Source organism: Bombina bombina, chromosome 8, assembly GCF_027579735.1.
Source record: "Bombina bombina isolate aBomBom1 chromosome 8, aBomBom1.pri, whole genome shotgun sequence".
Lineage (NCBI taxonomy): Eukaryota > Metazoa > Chordata > Amphibia > Anura > Bombinatoridae > Bombina > Bombina bombina.
In genome coordinates, this window is record NC_069506.1 from 81,962,333 (window position 1) to 81,982,845 (window position 20,513).

Genomic DNA, 20,513 nt, shown 5'->3' on the forward strand with positions numbered 1-20,513 from the left:
GGGCACTTGTTTATTAAACTTTACATTTACTTTAAAAAAAAAAAAAAAGCAAATTTTTCTTAATATTGGCTTAAATTTTAGCCGGTGGTCAGTAAAATTAGCTGGGTGGTGTGCCCATCAAATTGGTCCATAATTTGATGAAAAACCTCTACAGAACAATTTTTAACGCCTAAACATTTTTTGTTACCCAGCAGGACAAATAGTATGAAAAGCAAAATGACATTTTAGAAACCCTTAGTGTTTGTGGTTCAGAAGCAGCTATGTTGGAGGGATTGGTTGCCTGGGTTCTCAACACCTACCTGGGAAAATATGTCAATAACCTGAATACAGACCAGTTATCTGTAGCACTCCTGAAAGGTAATTTGTACCAAATATCCTTACGTGTAATATGGACTTTTCACATTATTTTTGCTTAAATGGTTAAAAAGAATTATCTTCCAAATGGAAAGCAGCAGTTTTTAGTCACAGTTCTATACTATAGTTCACACATAATGACAAAATGACTAGCTCTTTTTTATTAGAGCATGTCATTTTATCACTACAAGTACCTACATCTAGTCTTAAAGGGACACTGAACCCACGTTGTTTCTTTCATGGTTCAGATAGAGCATGCAATTTTAAGCAACTTTCTAATTTACTCCTATTATTAATTTTTCTTCATTCTCTTGCTATCTTTATTTGAAAAGCAAGAATGTAAGTTTAGAACCCGGCCCATTTTTGGTTTACAAGATGGATTGTCCTTGCTGATTGGACAGCACCAATAAACAAGTGCTGTCCAGGGTCTGAACCAAAAATTGGCTGACTCCTTAGCGTAGATGCCTTCTTTTTCAAATAAAGATAGCAAGAGAACGAAGAAAAATGATAATAGGAGTAAATTAGAAAGTTGCTTAAAATTGCATGCTCTATCTGAATCATGAAAGAAAAAAATTGGGTTTAGTGTCCCCTTAAGTTTCTCTGGAAAATAAGAACAGGCTGCTACAAAGGAATTGGACAAATAGTCCTTTTTTACTGCTTTATTATTAATGCTATGCAACACTTTATTAAAATCTTCTGTCCGCTTAAATCACTTATTTTTGCTTTCAATCCTTTTAAGGAATATTTTTTTTAATTAATATTTCATTTAAAATGTTATGTTAGGTAATTGTAAGTAGAAATTGAGAGTATGTATATTGCAATTAAACCTTTTAGTATGCTTTATCTGTTTACCGCAACACTTTTGTTACAATGCTTAGGTTAGAATATAGTGTTATTGCTTGTTATAAATAGTTTTTTTTTAATAGTTAAAGGGACACTAAACCCAAAATTTTTCTTTCATGATTAAGATATAGCATGCAATTTTAAGCAACTTTCTAATTTACTTCTATTATACATTTTTATTTGTTCTCTTGCTATCTTTATTTGAAAAAGAAGGTATCTAAGCTAAGGAGCCAGACAATTTTTGGTTCAGGTCCATGGACAGCACTTGTTTATTGGTGGGTGAATTTATCCACCAATCAGCAAGGACAACCCAGGTTGTGAACTAAAAATGGGCCAACTTCTAAACTTACATTGTTGCTTTTCAAATAAAGATAGCAAGAGAATGAATAAAAATTGATAATAGGAGTAAATTAGAAAGTTGATTAAAATTGCATGCTCTATCTGAATCATGAAAGAGACAATTTAGGTTCAGTATCCCTTTAAGTAAGGTCTGTTTTATATTATGTATAGCTATTTGCTATATCTTAAAGGAATAGTCTAATCAAAATTAAACTTTCATGATTCAGATAGAGCAGACAATTTTAAACAACTTTCTAATTTACTCCCATTATCAATTTTCCTTCGTTATCTTGGTATCTTTATTTAAAAACACAAGAATCTAAGCATAGGAGCCGGCCCATTTTAGTTCAGCACCTGGGTAGTGCTTACTGATTGGTGTCTAAATGTAGCCAACAATCAGCAGGCGCTAACCAGGTGCCGTACTAAAAATGGGCCAGCTCCTAAGTTTACATTCAAATAAAGATACCAAGAGAATGAAGAAAACATGATAGATAATAGAAGTGAATTAGAAAGTTTCTTACAATCGCATGCTCTAACTGAATCATTAAAGTTTAATTTTGTCTAGACTATTCCTTTAATTGATTTACCCATAACCTTTATTCACAATGTAGATATAAAAATTTGAGCAGTTGGTTAAAGTTAAAGGGATTGGAAAGTCAAAATTAAACTTGCATGATACAGATATATCAGGTCATTTTAAGACACTTTTTTTAAATTCACTTCTATTTTCAAATTTGCTTTGTTCTCTTGGAGTCCCTTCATGAAAAAGAATACCCACGTATCCTACACTAGTGGGAGCTAGCTGCTCATTGGTGCCTGCACACATTTGTGATTGGCTGACGAGATGCGTTCAGCTAGCTGCAGTAGTGCAATGTTGTTCCTTCAGCAATGGATAACAAGAGAATGAAGCAGATTAAATAATATAAGTAAATTGGAAAGTTGTTTGAAATTGTATGTTCTATTTGAGTTTTGAAAGAAAATTGAGGTTTGCTGTCCCTTTAACTCACAATTTAATCCCAGCATAATATGTTCTGATCAGACATGACTGACATGACATTTGTGTTCATAATATGTTGCATTTTATAGTGTACTCCTGTATAGTAGTAAAACTGTATATAGAAAACAATACAGGCCTATTTGATTTCTTATGTAATTATATTTGCAGGTGCGGTTGAATTAGAGAATTTACCATTAAAAAAGGATGCCTTGAAGGAATTTGAGTTGCCTTTTGATATCAAAGAAGGTTTGTTTTATAATATTGTCCTGTATTGGATTAAACCTATCAGAAACCATACATTTTTATAAATTCAGTAATGTTTTGTGAACCTGCTAAAGGTTTATATCTTCTGCATTCTTATCATGGAGGCAATTACGGGATATTTCATTGGTTTAAATTACTCTGTCTTGAATTTTTATGTGAAGTTGTCGTTTTTTTTTTTTTTTCTTCAAAATAATAATTGACAAATGTTTTTTTGTTTACTGTCAACTATGTTGCTTTACAAATCTTTGATGACCAAGATGAGCCAAGATAACTTAAAAATCATACGTACAAAATTATAAATTAGAATCAATTACAGTTCCCCAAAATGTCAAATACAATATTATTTCTACAGGTACATTCGTGTGTGTAGTTTATTTGTAAATAACTATTTTTTATTGTTTAATAGATTTGTAAGATTTCTGCTTTTTTTTTTATTTTTTAGGTTTCATTGGTAAGATAAGAATACAGATTCCCTTTTACCGCCCACATTTGGATCCATGGGTGATTTCTATTTCAAAGCTCCTTTTAATTGGTTCTCCTGAAAAGCAACAGGATTTTGATGAGTTGAAAGAAAAGCTGTTGGAAAAGGCTAACAAAAAAGCTCTTTTAAAAGCACTTGAAGAAAAATGGAAAGTGAGTTATCCAGTTGGCCAGTTAATATGTATATGGCATTATGATGTCTAAATGTATATTCATTCTAAACAAATTTTGATTTTACTTTTAAATTAACATTTTCTGTTAAAGGGATACTGAACAATTTGTTTTCTTTCATGATTCAGAAGAGCATGCAATTTTAAGCAACTTTATAATTTACTTCTTTTATCAATTTTTCTTTGTTCTCTTGGTCTTTTTGTTTGAAAAAGCAGGAATCTAAGCTTAAAGGGCCATTAAACCTATAAAGTAATGTTATATAATTCTGCACATAGTGCAGAATTATATAACATTAGCTTAGCACCAACTTTAAAGATCAAAGGATTTCAGATATATTTTATTTCAAAATTGGATTTTTCTACACACCTCTCCTGGCTCTATTGAGCGGGTCTTTCTTTTCCTAAGTGCATTGCGGGCCCGTTGTCTAGTCACAACTGAATGTAGCTTGCTACCAGACCAGAGCTGGAGCGAGCTACATTAAGTTTAATGGTGTGATTGGGCCGGCTGTGACTAGACAGTGTGCCCGCGATGTGCTTAGGAAAAGAAAGGCCCTCCTTTGATCTTTGAAGTTGGTGCTAAGCTAATGTTATATAATTCTGCACTATGTGCAGAATTATAAAAAAAATATTTTGTAGGTTTACTGGCCCTTTAAGAGCCAGCCCATCTTTGGTTCAGTACCTGGGTAGTGCTTGCTTATTGGTGACTACATTTAGCAACCAATCGTCAAGGTACCCAGGTGCTGAACCAAAGATGGACTGGCTCGTAAGCTTAGGTTCCTGCTTTTTCAAATAAAAAGACCAAGAGATCAAAGAAAAATTGATAATAGTAGTAAACCAGAAAGTTGTTTAAAATTGCATGCTCTATCTAAATCATTAAAGAAAAAAATTGGGTTCAGTATCCCTTTAAAACATTTCTGTGAATACATATATTTCATGAACTCAGTTTTGTTAAAAGTTGCTAGTCCATCGGTGGAGATTAAGAAGGAAAAATGCACTTCTATTATGGTTAACATAAAACCTTTTTAAGAATAACAGAAGTTTTGTATAATTATTTACATTGAGATTGGCAATGTGATTGCTTGTCAAAATAAAGTAAATTCATATAAATTAATTCTTTTTTTATTTTCTTTTAGAGTGAGCAAGAACAAAAAGGCGAATCCTATTGGTATTCTGTGACAGCATCAATTGTTACCAGAATAGTGGATAATATTGAAGTAAGTAAGCAAAAAAGTGTATTGGATATTGATAATTGCCTACTTGTACTTAAAGTGACATAAAACCCATCATTTTCTTTCATGATTCAGGTAGAGCATATAATTTTAAACAACTTTCCAGTTTAGTTATATTATCAAATTTGCTTTATTCTTTTGGTATCTTTTGCTGGTGGAGCAGAAAACCACATCTGGTGAGCTAGCTGAGCATGTCTGGTGAGCCATTGAAAAGAGGGATAAATGTGTAGCCACCAATTGGCAGCTAGATTCCAGGAGTAAATTGCTGCTCCTGTGCCTACCTAGATATGCTTTTCAACAAATGATAGCAAGGGAATTAAGAAAATTAGATAATAGAAGTTAATTGGAAAGTTGATTAAAATCACTCTGAATCATGAAAAAAAAATGGATTTGATATCCCTTTAAGATTTTCATAATAATGATTATTAAAAGAACAATACATTTTCATGTGTTTGATATTTAATGCAGGTTTTATGTTTATTCAGTCCATATATAATATGCATAAAGCATTTCATTTTTGTACTATAAATAAATACAGAAAATGTAAAATTATTTCTATGTGCGTTTAGAACACTTTTCATTTTAAGCGGATGAACACAACACATAAAACTTGCACTTGCTAAACCTTAAAGTGATACTGAACCCAAATTCTGTATTTCATGTTTCAGATAGAGCATTTAATTTTAAGCAACTTTCTTATTTACTCCTATTATCAAATTTTCTTTGTTCTCTTGGTATCTTTATTTGAAAAAGTAGGAATGTTGGCTTACGAGCCAGCCCATTTTTGGTTTAGCACCCTGGATAGTGCTTGCTGATTGGTTGGTACATTTAGCCACTAATCAGCAAGCTGTACCCAGGGGCTGAACCGAAGATGGGCCGGCTTGTAAGCTTACATTCCTGCTTTTTCAAATAAAGATACTAAGAGAACGAAGAAAAATTGATAACAGGAGTAAATTAGAAATTTGCCTAAAATTGCATGCTCTATCTGAATCATGTAAGAAAAAATTGGGCTCAGTATCCCTTTAAAGAAAGCTTATTACATTTCTCATATCTACACCCCTTGTTGATTTATTGGGTTTTAATATAAATATTAATTTATTATTGTTGTTACTGCTAGATAGTTCATATGCAATTATTTAATCTGTCTTTATTCCTCAAACACTGTAGCACAAAATAAATGAACGTTGTAAAATATATTTTACATATGAAGCAAAAACAAATATCACATAATGTTGCTTATACAGTAATGCTAATAAATAGCTAGTTTATATTTGCGTGACATTTTTTAGTTTAGTTCTTTATTTGTAATGTTATTCCAAATTTGCATCACATAACCAAATAGTAACAAATAAAGGTTTTGTTGTTATAATAGGGGGTAGACTGTCTAATTAGTAACCTGATGTAGTATTTTATGGTCCTGGCTATCTGTGTAAATATTTTTGTTTTATTTCTCAAATTAATTTATCTGGAAAATCTATTTACAGCAGCTGTTTTGTTTCTTCCAGCTTAATATTCAAGATGTTCATTTTAGATTTGAAGACGGTATTACAAATCCTAATCATCCATTTGCTTTTGGTGTCTGCATCAAAAATGTGTCTGTGCAAAATGCAATTCATGAACCGGTAAGGACCAGGGTATATGTTTTATAAATGATTCACTATATTCTTATCCTTTTATAATGTTACTGCAAAGCACAATGTATATTTTAACGAGTGAATCTGGAAAAAACATTTTATTTTAAAAATAAAAACATACATAAAATTGTCATCCAGATTTGTCATATTTTTTTTTTTTAGGTGGAGAAGTTAATGAGGAAAAAACAGTTGGCTGTTGGAGATTTCAGTATTTACTGGGATGATAATGCTGGTTTATTGGGTAACCTTCCCCCTGGGGAACTACAGGTAACAATCTTTTACTTATATTTGTCTAAATACATATTCCTTGTATTAGTACGCGTCAGTGTAATCTTTTACTTGTACATTGTGCATCAATGTATTTCTTGGGTTTCATTTTGCCTTTCTTTTTCATCTATATCTGAGAATTTGATCAGTATTCAAGGGACACACCGACCTTATAAAGGCAAACAATAACGTTTTTTTTATGATCAAACTGAGTTACAGGACACAACAGGCTGTCATTTCAGCTAATGATGCTTCAGAAAATTAGTGCTCAGGGTCAAAAGGTTCCAATTTATTTATGGTATTTTTCTTTGAGCATAAGCTTTTAAGTTTTAAAGTGTTTTAATCACTCTGATTGTGTTAGTTTTCCTGTATATAGTTTGTAGTATGTGTTTAATTGCATTAAATTAAATGAAATAATTGGAGGTAAAAGAAACTTTTTTTTTTTTAAAAAATTAGAAAAACTTGTAAATCACTAAGGCCTAGATTTAGAGTTGGGCGGTAGACGTCAAAACCAGCGTTAGAGGCTCCTAACGCTGGTTTTAGGCTACCTCCGGTATTTAAAGTCACTCAAAAAAGGGTCTAACGCTCACTTTTCAGCCGCGACTTTTCCATACCGCAGATCCCCTTATGTAAATTGCGTATCCTATCTTTTCAATGGGATTTTTCTAACTCCGGTATTTAGAGTAGTTTCTGAAGTGAGCGTTAGAATTCTAACGACAAAACTCCAGCCGCAGGAAAAAAGTCAGTAGTTAAGAGCTTTCTGGGCTAACGCCGGTTTATAAAACTCTTAACTACTGTACTCTAAAGTACACTAACACCCATAAACTACCTATGTACCCCTAAACCGAGGTCCCCCCACATCGCCGCCACTCGATTAAATTTTTTTAACCCCTAATCTGCCGACCGCCACCTACGTTATCCTTATGTACCCCTAACACCGCCGACCCCTATATTATATTTATTAACCCCTAATCTGCCCCCCACAACATCGCCGCCAGCTACCTACACTTATTAACCCCTAATCTGCCGTCCGCACGCCGCCGCCAGCTACATTATCCCTATGTACCCAAAATCTGCTGCCCTAACATCGCCGACCCCTATATTATATTTATTAACCCCTAACCTGCCCTCCCTAACATCGCCGACACCTAACTTCAATTATTAACCCCTGATCTGCCGACCGAATCTCGCCGCTATTCTAATAAATGTATTAACCCCTAAAGCTAACCCTAACCCTAACACTAACACCCCCCTAAATTAAATATAATTTGAATCTAACGAAATTAATTAACTCTTATTAAATAAATTATTCCTATTTAAAGCTAAATACTTACCTGTAAAATAAATCCTAATATAGCTACAACATAAATTATAATTATATTATAGCTATTTTAGGATTAATATTTATTTTACAGGTAACTTTGTATTTATTTTAACCAGGTACAATAGCTATTAAATAGTTAAGAACTATTTAATAGCTAAAATAGTTAAAATAATTACAAATTTACCTGTAAAATAAATCCTAACCTAAGTTACAATTAAACCTAACACTACACTATCAATAAATTAATTAAATAAAATACCTACAATTACCTACAATTAAACCTAACACTACACTATCAATAAATAAATTAAATACAATACCTACAAATAACTACAATGAAATAAACTAACTAAAGTACAAAAAATAAAAAAGAACTAAGTTACAAAAAATAAAAAAATATTTACAAACATAAGAAAAATATTACAACAATTTTAAACTAATTACACCTACTCTAAGCCCCCTAATAAAATAACAAAGCCCCCCAAAATAAAAAAATGCCCTACCCTATTCTAAATTACTAAAGTTCAAAGCTCTTTTACCTTACCAGCCCTGAACAGGGCCCTTTGCGGGGCATGCCCCAAGAAGATCAGCTATTTTGCCTGTAAAAAAAACATACAATACCCCCCCCCCAACATTACAACCCACCACCCACATACCCCTAATCTAACCCAAACCCCCCTTAAATAAACCTAACACTAAGCCCCTGAAGATCATCCTACCTTGTCTTCACCTCACCGGGTATCACACTGATCCGTCCTGGCTCCGATATCTTCATCCAACCCAAGCGGGGGCTAGACATCCACTGAAGAAGTCCAGAAGAGGGTCCAAAGTCTTCATCCTATCCGGGAAGAAGAGTAGATCCGGACCGGCAACCATCATCTTCCAAGCGGCATCTTCTATCTTCATCCGATGAGGACCGGCTCCATCCTGAAGACCTCCACCGCGGACCCATCTTCATCCGGCGACGTCCAACTGAAGAATGACGGTTCCTTTAAGGGACGTCATCCAAGATGGCGTCCCTCGAATTCCGATTGGCTGATAGGATTCTATCAGCCAATCGGAATTAAGGTAGGAATATTCTGATTGGCTGATGGAATCAGCCAATCAGATTGAGCTCGCATTCTATTGGCTGATCGGAACAGCCAATAGAATGCGAGCTCAATCTGATTGGCTGATTGGATCAGCCAATCGGATTAAACTTGATTCTGATTGGCTGATTCCATCAGCCAATCAGAATATTCCTACCTTAATTCCGATTGGCTGATAGAATCCTATCAGCCAATCGGAATTCGAGGGACGCCATCTTGGATGACGTCCCTTAAAGGAACCGTCATTCTTCAGTTGGACGTCGCCGGATGAAGATGGGTCCGCGGTGGAGGTCTTCAGGATGGAGCCGGTCCTCATTGGATGAAGATAGAAGATGCCGCTTGGAAGATGATGGTTGCCGGTCCGGATCTACTCTTCTTCCCGGATAGGATGAAGACTTTGGAGCCTCTTCTGGACCTATTCAGCCGCCGGAAGATGGATCGCCAGCCCCCGCTTGGGTTGGATGAAGATTTTGGAGCCAGGACGGATCGGTGAACCTGGTATGGTGAAGACAAGGTAGGATGATCTTCAGGGGCTTAGTGTTAGGTTTATTTAAGGGGGGTTTGGGTTAGATTAGGGGTATGTGGGTGGTGGGTTGTAATGTTGGGGGGGGGGTATTGTATTTTTTTTTTTACAGGCAAAAGAGCTGAACTTCTTGGGGCATGCCCCGCAAAGGGCCCTGTTCAGGGCTGGTAAGGTAAAAGAGCTTTGAACTTTAGTAATTTAGAATAGGGTAGGGCATTTTTTATTTTGGGGGGCTTTGTTATTTTATTAGGGGGCTTAGAGTAGGTGTAATTAGTTTAAAATTGTTGTAAGATTTTCCTTATGTTTGTAAATATTTTTTTATTTTTTGTTACTTTTTTTCTTTTTTCTTTTTTGTACTTTAGTTAGTTTATTTCATTGTAGATATTGTATTTAATTAATATATTGATAGTGTAGTGTTAGGTTTAATTGTAGGTAATTGTAGATATTTTATTTAATTAATTTAATGATAGTGTAGTGTTAGGTTTAATTGTAACTTAGGTTAGGATTATTTTACAGGTAATTTTGTTATTATTTTAACTAGGTAACTATTAAATAGTTCTTAACTATTTAATAGCTATTGTACCTGGTTAAAATAAATACAAAGTTACCTGTAAAATAAATATTAATCCTAAAATAGCTACAATATAATTATAATTTATATTGTAGCTATATTAGGATTTATTTTACAGGTAAGTATTTAGCTTTAAATAGGAATAATTTATTTAATAAGAGTTAATTAATTTTGTTAGATTTAAATTATATTTAAATTAGGGGGGTGTTAGGGTTAGGGTTAGACTTAGCTTTAGGGGTTAATACATTTATTAGAATAGCAGTGAGCTCCAGTCGGCAGATTAGGGGTTAATAATTGAAGTTAGGTGTCGGCGATGTTAGGGAGGGCAGATTAGGGGTTAATACTATTTATGATAGGGTTAGTGAGGCGGATTAGGGGTTAATAACTTTATAATAATAGCGGTGCGGTCCGGTCGGAAGATTAGGGGTTAATAAGTGTAGTTAGGTGGAGGCGACGTTGTGGGGGGCAGATTAGGGGTTAATAAATATAATAGGGGTCGGCGATGTTAGGGCAGCAGATTAGGGGTACATAGCGATAATGTAAGTAGCGGCGGTTTACGGAGCGGCAGATTAGGGGTTAATAATAATATGCAGGTGTCAGCGATAGCGGGGGCGGCAGATTAGGGGTTAATAAGTGTAAGGTTAGGGGTGTTTAGACTCGGGGTACATGTTAGGGTGTTAGGTGCAGATGTAGGAAGTGTTTCCCCATAGCAAACAATGGGGCTGCGTTAGGAGCTGAACGCGGCTTTTTTGCAGGTGTTAGGTTTTTTTTCAGCTCAAACAGCCCCATTGTTTTCTATGGGGGAATCGTGCACGAGCACGTTTTTGAGGCTGGCCGCTTGCGTAAGCAACTCTGGTATAGAGAGTTGAAGCTGCGTTAAATATGCTCTACGCTCCTTTTTTGGAGCCTAACGCAGCCTTTATGTGGACTCTCAATACCAGAGTTATTTTTATGGTGCGGCCAGAAAAAAGCCGGCGTTAGCTTTTCGGGTCGTTAACGACAAAACTCTAAATCTAGCCGTAAATTAGAGACTGTGGGATACTTCAGAGATGGCCAACTTCCCAATACATGGTGGCCACGGTTCAAATTTTTAGAAGCCTTAAAGGGACCTGAAACCCAATATGTGTCTTTCATGATTCATATAGAGAATTCAATTTTAAACATTTTTTCAATTTGCTTCCATTATCTAATATGCATCATTCTCTTGGTATCCTTTGTTGAGGAAGCTGCACTGCACTGCTGGGAGCTAGTTGAATGCACTGGGTGTGCCAATAACATGAGCTATATATGTGCAGCCACCAATCAGCAACAAATGATACCTAGGTATCCTTTTTTAAAGGAACAGTCTACACCAGAATTTTTATTGTTTTAAAAGATAGATAATCCCTTTATTACTCATTTCCCAGTTTTGCATAACCAACACAGTTATAATAATATACTTTTAACCTCTGTGCTTATCTTGTATCTAAGCCTCTGCAAACTGCCCCTTTTTTCAGTTCTTTTGACAGACTTGCAGTCTAGCCAATCAGTGCCTGCTCCCAGATAACTTCACGTGCACGAGCACAGTGTTATCTATATGAAATACGTGAACTAACACCCTCTAGTGGTGAAAAACTGTTAAAATGCAATCTGAAAGAGGTGGGCTTCAAGGTCTAAGAAATTAGCATATGAACCTCCTAGGTTAAGCTTTCAACTAAGAATACCAAGAGAACAAAGCAAAATTGGTGATAAAAGTAAATTGGAAAATTGTTTAAAATGACATGCTCTATCTGAATCATGAAAGTTTATTTTGGCCTAGACTGTCCCTTTAATAAAAAAAAAAGAGAGCAAACAAATTAGATAAAGGAAGTAAATTAAAAAGTTATTTAAAAGCACATGCTCTATCTGAACCATGAAAGAAAACATTTGATTTTCATGTCCCATTAAAGGGACACTAAACCCACATTTTTTTCTTTCATGATTCAGATAGAGCCGCAATTATAAGCAACTTTCTAACTTACGCCTATTATCATATTTTTTCAGTTTTCTTTGTATCTTTATTTGAAAAGCAGGAATGTAAGCTTTGGAGCCAGCCCATTTTTAGTTCAGCACCCTGGGTAGCACTTGCTGATTGGCGGCTAAATGTAGCCACCAATCAGCAAAGGCTACCCAGGGTGCTGAACCAAAAATGGGCCGGCTCATAAGCTTTACATTCCTGCTTTTCAAATAAAGATTCCAAGAGAATGAATAAAAAAAATATAAAAGGAGTAAATTAGAAAATGCTTAAAATTGCTGCTCTATCTGAATCATGAAAGAAAAAAAAATGGGTTTAGTGTCCCTTTAACTATTTGAGCTGGGGCATTATGCGTTTTGCTCTAGAATGAAGATTAACTGTGGGAAATTAATACCTTGAAAAAGAGGGTGAACTCCACTTTACAATAGGGGGTGTTTAACGGTTCTCATACTGAAAACTGTGTTTTGGCAAAATGACAACATTTCAGACATTGAAACTATTGCGCCACTTCAAAAGTGTCTCAATAAAGGAGAGAAGAGAAAGAGGTGACGTGATAGAAACCTTTCAGTATATGAAGGGACTTAATAAAGTGGAAGCTAAAGGCATTTTCCACAAAAAAAGGAATAACAAATAAAAATAGAGGTCACAATCTTAAAGGGACATGAAACCCAAACTATTGTTTCATTATTCAGATACTTCTATTATCTAATTTGTTTCATTCTTTAGATATCATTTGTTGAAGAAATAGCAATACACATGGGTGAGGCAAGCACCTGAAGCATCTGTGTGCAGCCACCAATCAGCAGCTACTGAGCTTATTTAGATATGCTTTTCAACAAAGGATATCAAGAGAATAAAGCAAATTATCTTACATTCTCTTCCTATTTTCTCACTTGATCTTTATTCACTTTTCTCTCTCTCTTACATTTTCTCTCTCACCCTCTACCCTTTCCTTTCTTGGAATGTTTTTTAAAGTGAAAGTAAATTTTCAATGTTACGATTATAACTTTAGTCTAATACAGTGCCCAACATTGTAGTCGCTAACTTCATTTTTTAGCAAATATAACAGAACTTATATAAAATATATATTTACATCTGCCGTTTTTTATTTGCTTCTTCCTCCCCCTCGCTTTCTTCCGGCGTAATGTATAGAAAATATTTCTGCTTTCACAACCGACGTTTGCGTATGTAAGCGTGCACGTTCTCGTATTTGCCAAGCTATGCGCATGAGCTAAGTTACGATCTCCGCTCCGTGTAACAACGATGATGATCGATGTGGATTTCCCTTTGCAAATGCGCATGCGGCTCACGGGAACGCGCTTGTTGAGTGACTTCAAGTTTCGGCATTCACGCATGCGCACTATAACAAGTGGGAGGTTATCCTGGAGATGTAAAAGTCAATGGGCGAACCAATCTGTTAGATACGGATTGAATAGTCACACGTGCAATAAAAAATTGTTTGGTGTAGGCGGAGGAACGGCGGTAGTCTTCAGCAAAAGAAAAAAGGCAATAACAATAGTGAGAAAGCGATTGAAAATAATTGATGAATTAAAGTTCACTTTATTTTTCATATATATTTGATATCAAACGAGCAATGACTGTAACTTTACTTCCACTTTAAGATTGGATGCTCTTTCTAAATCTTGAAAGAAAAAAATCTGTGTTTCATGTTCCTTTAAGTTGGAGAGTAGCAGGTTCTGGAGTAATGTGAGGAAGTCGTTTTTTTTTTACAGGAAGGGTGGTTGATTCATGGAATAAACTTCCAATAGAGGTGGTAAACTCAAGGACTATACAATAATTAAAAATAGCTGTGACAAGCTTAAGGCTATTCTAAGAAATAAGTACATTTACACTGCACAAGTAATCTGGGTAGACTAGAAGGGCCTTTGGTTCTTATCTACTCTCAAGTTCTATGTTTCTATGTAATACAGCATACAGGGAGTGTTATTTATCAATCGCTTGTACATCTCAACTCTCAACTTTCTTTTTTTTTTTAATTTAAATGCCTGATTTGTAATACGGATTTGAAAAGTAAAATTATTGCAACTTGGCAATATGATTTGTATGACTTGCAACAATGACTTGTAATTTAGGCTAATTCAATTCTTTAGTTTTATTCCTGCCTCTGTCACTAGATCAAATTCTGTTTGCAAATTCAGCAAGTGGTGTTAACAACAAGAATCTTAAAGGGATATGAAACCCAAAGTTTTCTTTCATGATTCAGAGCATGTGATTTTAAACAACTTTACAATTTACTTCTACTATCTAATTTGCTTTAGTCTTTTTATATCCTTAGTTGAAAAGCATAACTAAGTAGGCTCAGGAACAGGAATGCATGCTGCTAATTGGTGGCTGCACACAAATGCCTCTCTTCATTGTTTCACCAGATGTATTCAGCTAGCTGCAAGTAGTGCATAGCTTCTCCTTCAACAAAGGATACCAAGAGAATGAAGCACATCTGATAAATGAAGTAAATTGAAAAGTTGTTTAAAATCACATGCTTTATCTGAATCATGAAATATTTTTTTGTATTTCATGTCCTTTTAATATAATTAAATTGATATTTAGTGGTCAGTATGTGATTAAAGGGATAGGAAAGTCAAAATGAAACTTGCAAGAATCAGATAGAACATGTCATTTTAAGACACTTTTAAATTCACTTCCATTTTCATATGTGCTTTGCTCTCTTGGTATCCCTTGTTGAAAAAGAATACGCACATATCCCATACCAGTGGGAGCTACTGCTAATTGGTGCCTGCACACATTTGTCTCTTGTGATTGGCTGACTAGATGTGCTCATCTTGCTGCCAGCAGTGCAATGCTGTTCCTTCAGCAAAGGACAACAAGAGAACAAAGCAAATTTGTTATTGAAGGTAAATTTGAAAGTTGTTTAAAATTGTATGTTCTATCCAAATCATGAAAGACAATTTGGGGGTTTCCTGTCCCTTTAAGCCCTTTCTGTTTCAAATATCCCCCGGCTCTATTAAACACAGGCTTATATAAAAAACGTTTATATAAAATAGTTTTGATACAAGATACCTCAAACAGAATAACTATTTCAGGCAGAGAGTAGCTAGTGAATTTTATTTAGTTAAAGGTACAGTCAACACCAGAATTTTTGTTGTTATAAAAATAGATAATCCTTTAATTACCCATTCCCCAGTTTTGCATAACCAACGCAGTTATAATACAAGTTTTACTTCTGTAATTACCTTGTATCTAAGCCTCAGCAGACTGCCCCCTTATTTCAGTTCTTTTGACAGACTTACATTTTAGCCAGTCAGAGCTGTCTCCATGGTAAATTCACGTGCATGAGCTCAATGTTATCTATATGAAAAACATGAACTAATGCCCTCTAGTGGTGAAAAACTATCAAAATGCATTTAGATTAGAGGAGGCCTTCAAGGTCTAAGAAATTAGCACATGAACCTCCTAGATTTAGCTTTCAACTAAGAATACCAAGAGAACAAAGCAAAATTGGTGATAAAAGTAAATTGGAAAGTTGTTTAAAATTACATTCCCTATTTAAATCATTAAAGTTTTGTTTATACTTGACTGTCCCTTTTTAAATTAAAAAAATGCTGTGTATAGAAACAAAGGTTTACTTGTTTTCTACCATGCAGAAGTATTTCCATTACTGACACTAAAAATATATCATTTTTTCTTATTAGGAAGCAATGGAAAAAAGTATGGAGAGTATGGAGCACCAATATATCCTGAAGCCCGTGTGCACTACAGCTCTTCTAAAAAGGAATTGCTCCAAAGAACCCTTACGGTCACGGAATCAGCCACGCATTGAATGTGATATATGTCTTAAGTCCATACCACTGACTCTGTCTCAAGTAACTGATTTTTCATTATTTTTTTTTATTATGGCTATATTCTTTTTCTAGTCTACATTTGTTGCATATTTTACCTTTCATTAGAAAGAGATAATTCAAATGTGTACAATATTCAGAAAAAAACTATCAACATGAAATATGAATATTTTATGTCGGGTTAGCGCACTTGGTTAAACATGATTGGGTTTGCGCCACTTGTTGGGTGTTAGTTTCCCCCCCCACACTTTTCACTCTCCATTAAAATTTAAGGGGGAATACATTAATGTGGTTGCAATATTCTAAGTTCAGCTTTTTGCGCTTGTCGGGTTAGTACTTGTGCGAAAACGGTTTACTTTAACTTGTAATACCCACGCTACCCAATGCTCGCAAAAAGCTTACTTGTAGCGGAGTTAATGCGCGAGCTGGAGTGCAAAATACTGCTCCACTCGTAAACCAGCCCTAAATAGTTTACATGTTGTGAAATTCTTTATAGGATAATTTTTGGTTCATGTATTTTCTGTTTATTGGTATTTTTTTAAAGTTATTTCGTACTTTTGCTAAGTGAATTTGAACAGGTGTAGGATCATGCATACTTTTTCAAAATGGGTTCTCATCCCTCAACAAAAATACCAATTACAGATAGAAAAACAGGGTGAACGTTCCTGAATATGCGGTAGTATTTTGTTTAGAGCTTATAAACATTTAGATAGGTAGTGCATAAACACAAGAAAATTTACCTAGTGTAGGGTCCGAAGAGCATCTTCATGAACTGTCAAGTGAGAGAAGAAGGGGAAAAAAAAGGGGAGGTGGGGGGGGGGGAAGGAAGAGAGAGGTGGTAGGGAGAGCTAAAGGTGGAGGTAGATGCCCATTATTAGAGAATCTCCTACTTAACCTGGGTTATATATGTATGCTGTGTGTGTGTTTCAGTGTCTACTGCTGTATCGTGGGTTATTTCTCTGGAACTCATCCCATGGGCACCAAACCGAGTAGTAGAAATCAGAGCGTCCTTCAGCTCTCAATGAGTATTCTTCCATTCTCTGCAAATAAACTAGGATATCTAAAACCAGAGTTAGAGTCAAAGGGGAGTCTCTAGCCCATTGCCTGGCTATAGCTAATTTTGCAGCTAGGAGGATGATGACACACAGGGTTCTAGGAGGTTTCTGAAGTGTGTGGAGCCCCAGATGGAAGAGTGCAATATCTCCAGTTAGTTGTTGTACCAAGTGTAAGCGGAGTGGCAGGTGCGCAGCCGAGGCCCAGAAGGCGCTCAATTTAGGGCAACTCCACCAAATATGGAGATGAGTACCTCTGTGCCCACACCCCCTCCAACAGTCTGCGTGTCTAAGAGGAAATACCCTGTGTAACCTAGAGACCAAAGCATAGTTTATAATAGAAGTAAATTAGAAAGTTGTTTAAAATTGTATGCTCTATCTGAATCATGAAAGAAAAAGTTTGCTTTTAATGTCCCTTTAAGATGTCTCTGCAAATTTAAAGGGATATTAAACAGTAAATATATGCTATACGTAATGATGTATCTAACGTAATGAATAGCCTTAGAACAAAAGTACATGTGTTTTTTAAAAATTATATTAGAAGTTTAAATAATGAAGATAAAAAAGTATCTTCTGCTGAGGACAAATAGGGGACAGATATAAATCTGGCAATAAAATAGAATTTGCAGACAAGGATTTGTGGAAACTGTTAGATAATTACTTTAACAATCCTAACATGCCTTGTTTGCACAGTCTCTTTTATTGCATGTTTTAAATGCATTCCTAGTTGTCCTCAGCCAGAGAGAGAATTAAATAGAAAACTAAAGTCAAACATGAAACTTTATAGAAACTCGGTGAAATGTAGAAAACCAAAAGTTTTTTTTTATCTACACATAATTTAAACATTTTGTAGTACAATCTCATGCTGTTTAAAATACCTTTTAAAGTTATATAAGTGCTTGGTTTGCTGAAAAAACAAGATATATAATTAATGTGGGTACCCCACATACAGAGCACTAAAGCTGATGTTTAAACACAATTAGTGCAACATTATATAGAAAGATTAGCAGAGGGGAGTGAGATAGCTTAGCAGATAATGGGCTAAGTACAGTTTAGTATTACCTAATTTGCTTCATTCTCTTGGTATCCTTTGTTAAATAAGCAGCAATGCACTACTGGGAGCTAGTTAACTCACGAGAGAAAACAAATCTGTGTTTCATGTCCCTTAAATATAATTTGCTTTAAACCTAATCACAATTTTGGACATTTTTAGATGATTATATTTAAGCTGTATTTTGTGACTAAACAAACTTTTTTTTTAGGCACAATATCGACAAATTGTGGAATTTGTAGACCAGTTTGAAAGAAGAGAAAAACAGATGAAGTTTAGAAAATGGAAGCCAAAAGTTCCTGTAACAAAAAAGTGAGTTCCGATGATCATGTTTTTTTTTCTCATCAAAGTATTAAAGGATCTTTTATTATCTAGATTCTAGGTAATTCCTTCCCTGCATAAGCACTTAAACCCGTTATTCTACCTAAAACTTAACCCTTTGTTGTCAGAGATGTCTACAACCAAATACAAAAGCCTTTCTGGCTCCCAAGGAGTTAACTCTGGACTACTTTAGTACACCAATTCTTGAAATATTCTTCATTGTGATTAATAAACGTGATATTATTGGGATCTTGTAGAATCCACACTAGTTACTGTGTTCTTTTATCACATCAGTTGCAAAGAATGGTGGCTTTTTGCTTTGAATGCGAACCTTTCTGAGATTAGGGAGCACAGGCAACGTTCATCCTGGGATTTTGTGTTGCATCGAGCCCGTGACGCAGTTTTTTATTGTGAAAAACAATATGATTCTCTTAAAGGAATTCAGCTAACTGAGGAAGACGAGGTATGTGTGTTCCTGTAATTAATGTGTTTTGTTTTGTGAATGTCACTGTCCACCAATGTATTAAAAAATGATTGCTTGCATTTTTTTTATAAATATTCTCAAATTTTGAAATGTTGTTCCTCTCCCATTTTGGATAATATAGCTGTAAGAATTGTATCATACATTTAGGGAAAGGGACATTGTTGTGCAAAAATGACACGCATCTATATGTTTATTCCCTGCAAATGGGTTAAACACATAGGTGAAGTTTCCTGCCTGATACCTCCAGGCACTGCAGGTCCCAAACTGAACACAGCATATGATTGTCAGCTTTGTGTGATTACCACTGCTGATTGCCTCACTAGAAAATGCAACAAGAGAGGTGCCGCATGTGTTTATCAATATATACAACATATCAACAATTATACGACTGGTATACAGGTACTCGCATTTTACCATAACACCCAAATGTGCTATTAGATGCCGGCTGGATTTTCAACAGTAATCCAGCAAACTGATCTCCGGTCAGCAGGAACACAGTCACACTGGAATAAGGTCAGCTGCTTCAATGGAAATATTAGGTAGCTCCTGCTTGGCTAGGCCTAGGCTGTATAGCTCAACACAGTAAATAAATCCCTGGAAAGGACCAAAAGTAAATTCAGAAGAATGTCTAGATCAAATCACAAGGTCAAACAATTCCACAGGCTGGAACCGGAGCAAAAACACCAACTGAAAGTGGTTGTAAAACAATGGCACAAAATGACTGCAGCCTCATCAATCCGTGAGCAAAGTGTAACCGTAACAAGGGTGGGTAAATTTATATATATATATATATATATATATATATATATATATATATATATATATATATATATATATATATATATATATATATATATATATACATTTTAGTTGCAATTTATTAACTTTATGTTCTGTAGTGTAGTGGAAGCCTCTCCCCCTCCCCCTTTACAAAATTGCTTCTTTTTTCTGTAGTGTAGGGTCCTCCTCTCCCCTCCAGGCAATATTTCCTTTCCTCCCTCTTCAAAATAATATTCTGTAGCATAGGAAACCCCACACCTCCCTCTCCATTCTCCGCTGTGCTGTGTGATGTAATACCTATGTCCATTTGGCACAAGGGGTTAATATTTGCTGTGGTGTAGGGATACCCTGACACCTCACCCCCCCTAGTTGGTCCCTTCCAAACAGCTCTCTTCCCTCATCCCCTCTACTGGTCACCACCATCTTAGGTACTGGCAGACGGTCTGTCGGTATGCGGTTTAGGGCTTTTATTATTATTTTATAATTTCTGTATTGTAGTGATCAGGAGGGATACAATACAAAACAAAAATGGTAGCAGTTTCTTTTCAAATGTTGCTTGTTTTTTTTTTTTTTAGGCTCAGATGGACCGAATAGAGGATGAACAATCTTTTGAAGAATTGAAGATTTTAAGGGAGCTGGTTCATGACCAATTTAAAACGCAACACGAATTAGCAGAGGTTAGAGTATTCACGACTGTCAAACTCAGTTCTTACATTAGTTTATGAAACCACTTAAAAATGCACTTAATCTTAGGTTTCTGAAACTTGGACGATTTCACAACCTAATTTCATATTTAAATGTAATAACTCATTCTGATAAAAATTGGCTTAGAAGGACTAAAGTTATTGCAAAAATACACTCATTTTGAAGCAGACTCTGACCAGGAGACTTTATCTTTTGATGTCTTATAGAAACTGCAGAGAAGCTGTAC

At 35.2% G+C, this 20,513-nt stretch overlaps 1 protein-coding gene across 3 annotated transcripts in view; it reads left to right on the plus strand.

Annotated features, from left to right (window-relative positions):
* VPS13D (vacuolar protein sorting 13 homolog D) overlaps window positions 1-20,513 on the plus strand; it is a 1,255,097-nt gene that overhangs the window by 4,235 nt on the left and 1,230,349 nt on the right. For 2 of the 3 annotated variants that reach the window (XM_053690422.1, XM_053690424.1), the window contains exons 2-11: window positions 195-357; window positions 2,702-2,779; window positions 3,240-3,430; window positions 4,581-4,661; window positions 6,182-6,298; window positions 6,473-6,577; window positions 15,748-15,918; window positions 18,209-18,309; window positions 18,613-18,781; window positions 20,158-20,259. In XM_053690422.1, the coding sequence (XP_053546397.1) occupies window positions 261-357; window positions 2,702-2,779; window positions 3,240-3,430; window positions 4,581-4,661; window positions 6,182-6,298; window positions 6,473-6,577; window positions 15,748-15,918; window positions 18,209-18,309; window positions 18,613-18,781; window positions 20,158-20,259 (1,212 nt within the window). In that variant the 5' untranslated portion in view covers window positions 195-260. Of the gene's footprint in view, window positions 1-191; window positions 358-2,701; window positions 2,780-3,239; window positions 3,431-4,580; window positions 4,662-6,181; window positions 6,299-6,472; window positions 6,578-15,747; window positions 15,919-18,208; window positions 18,310-18,612; window positions 18,782-20,157; window positions 20,260-20,513 lie in introns of all 3 variants that reach the window. The other variant, XM_053690423.1, reaches the window with a different exon arrangement.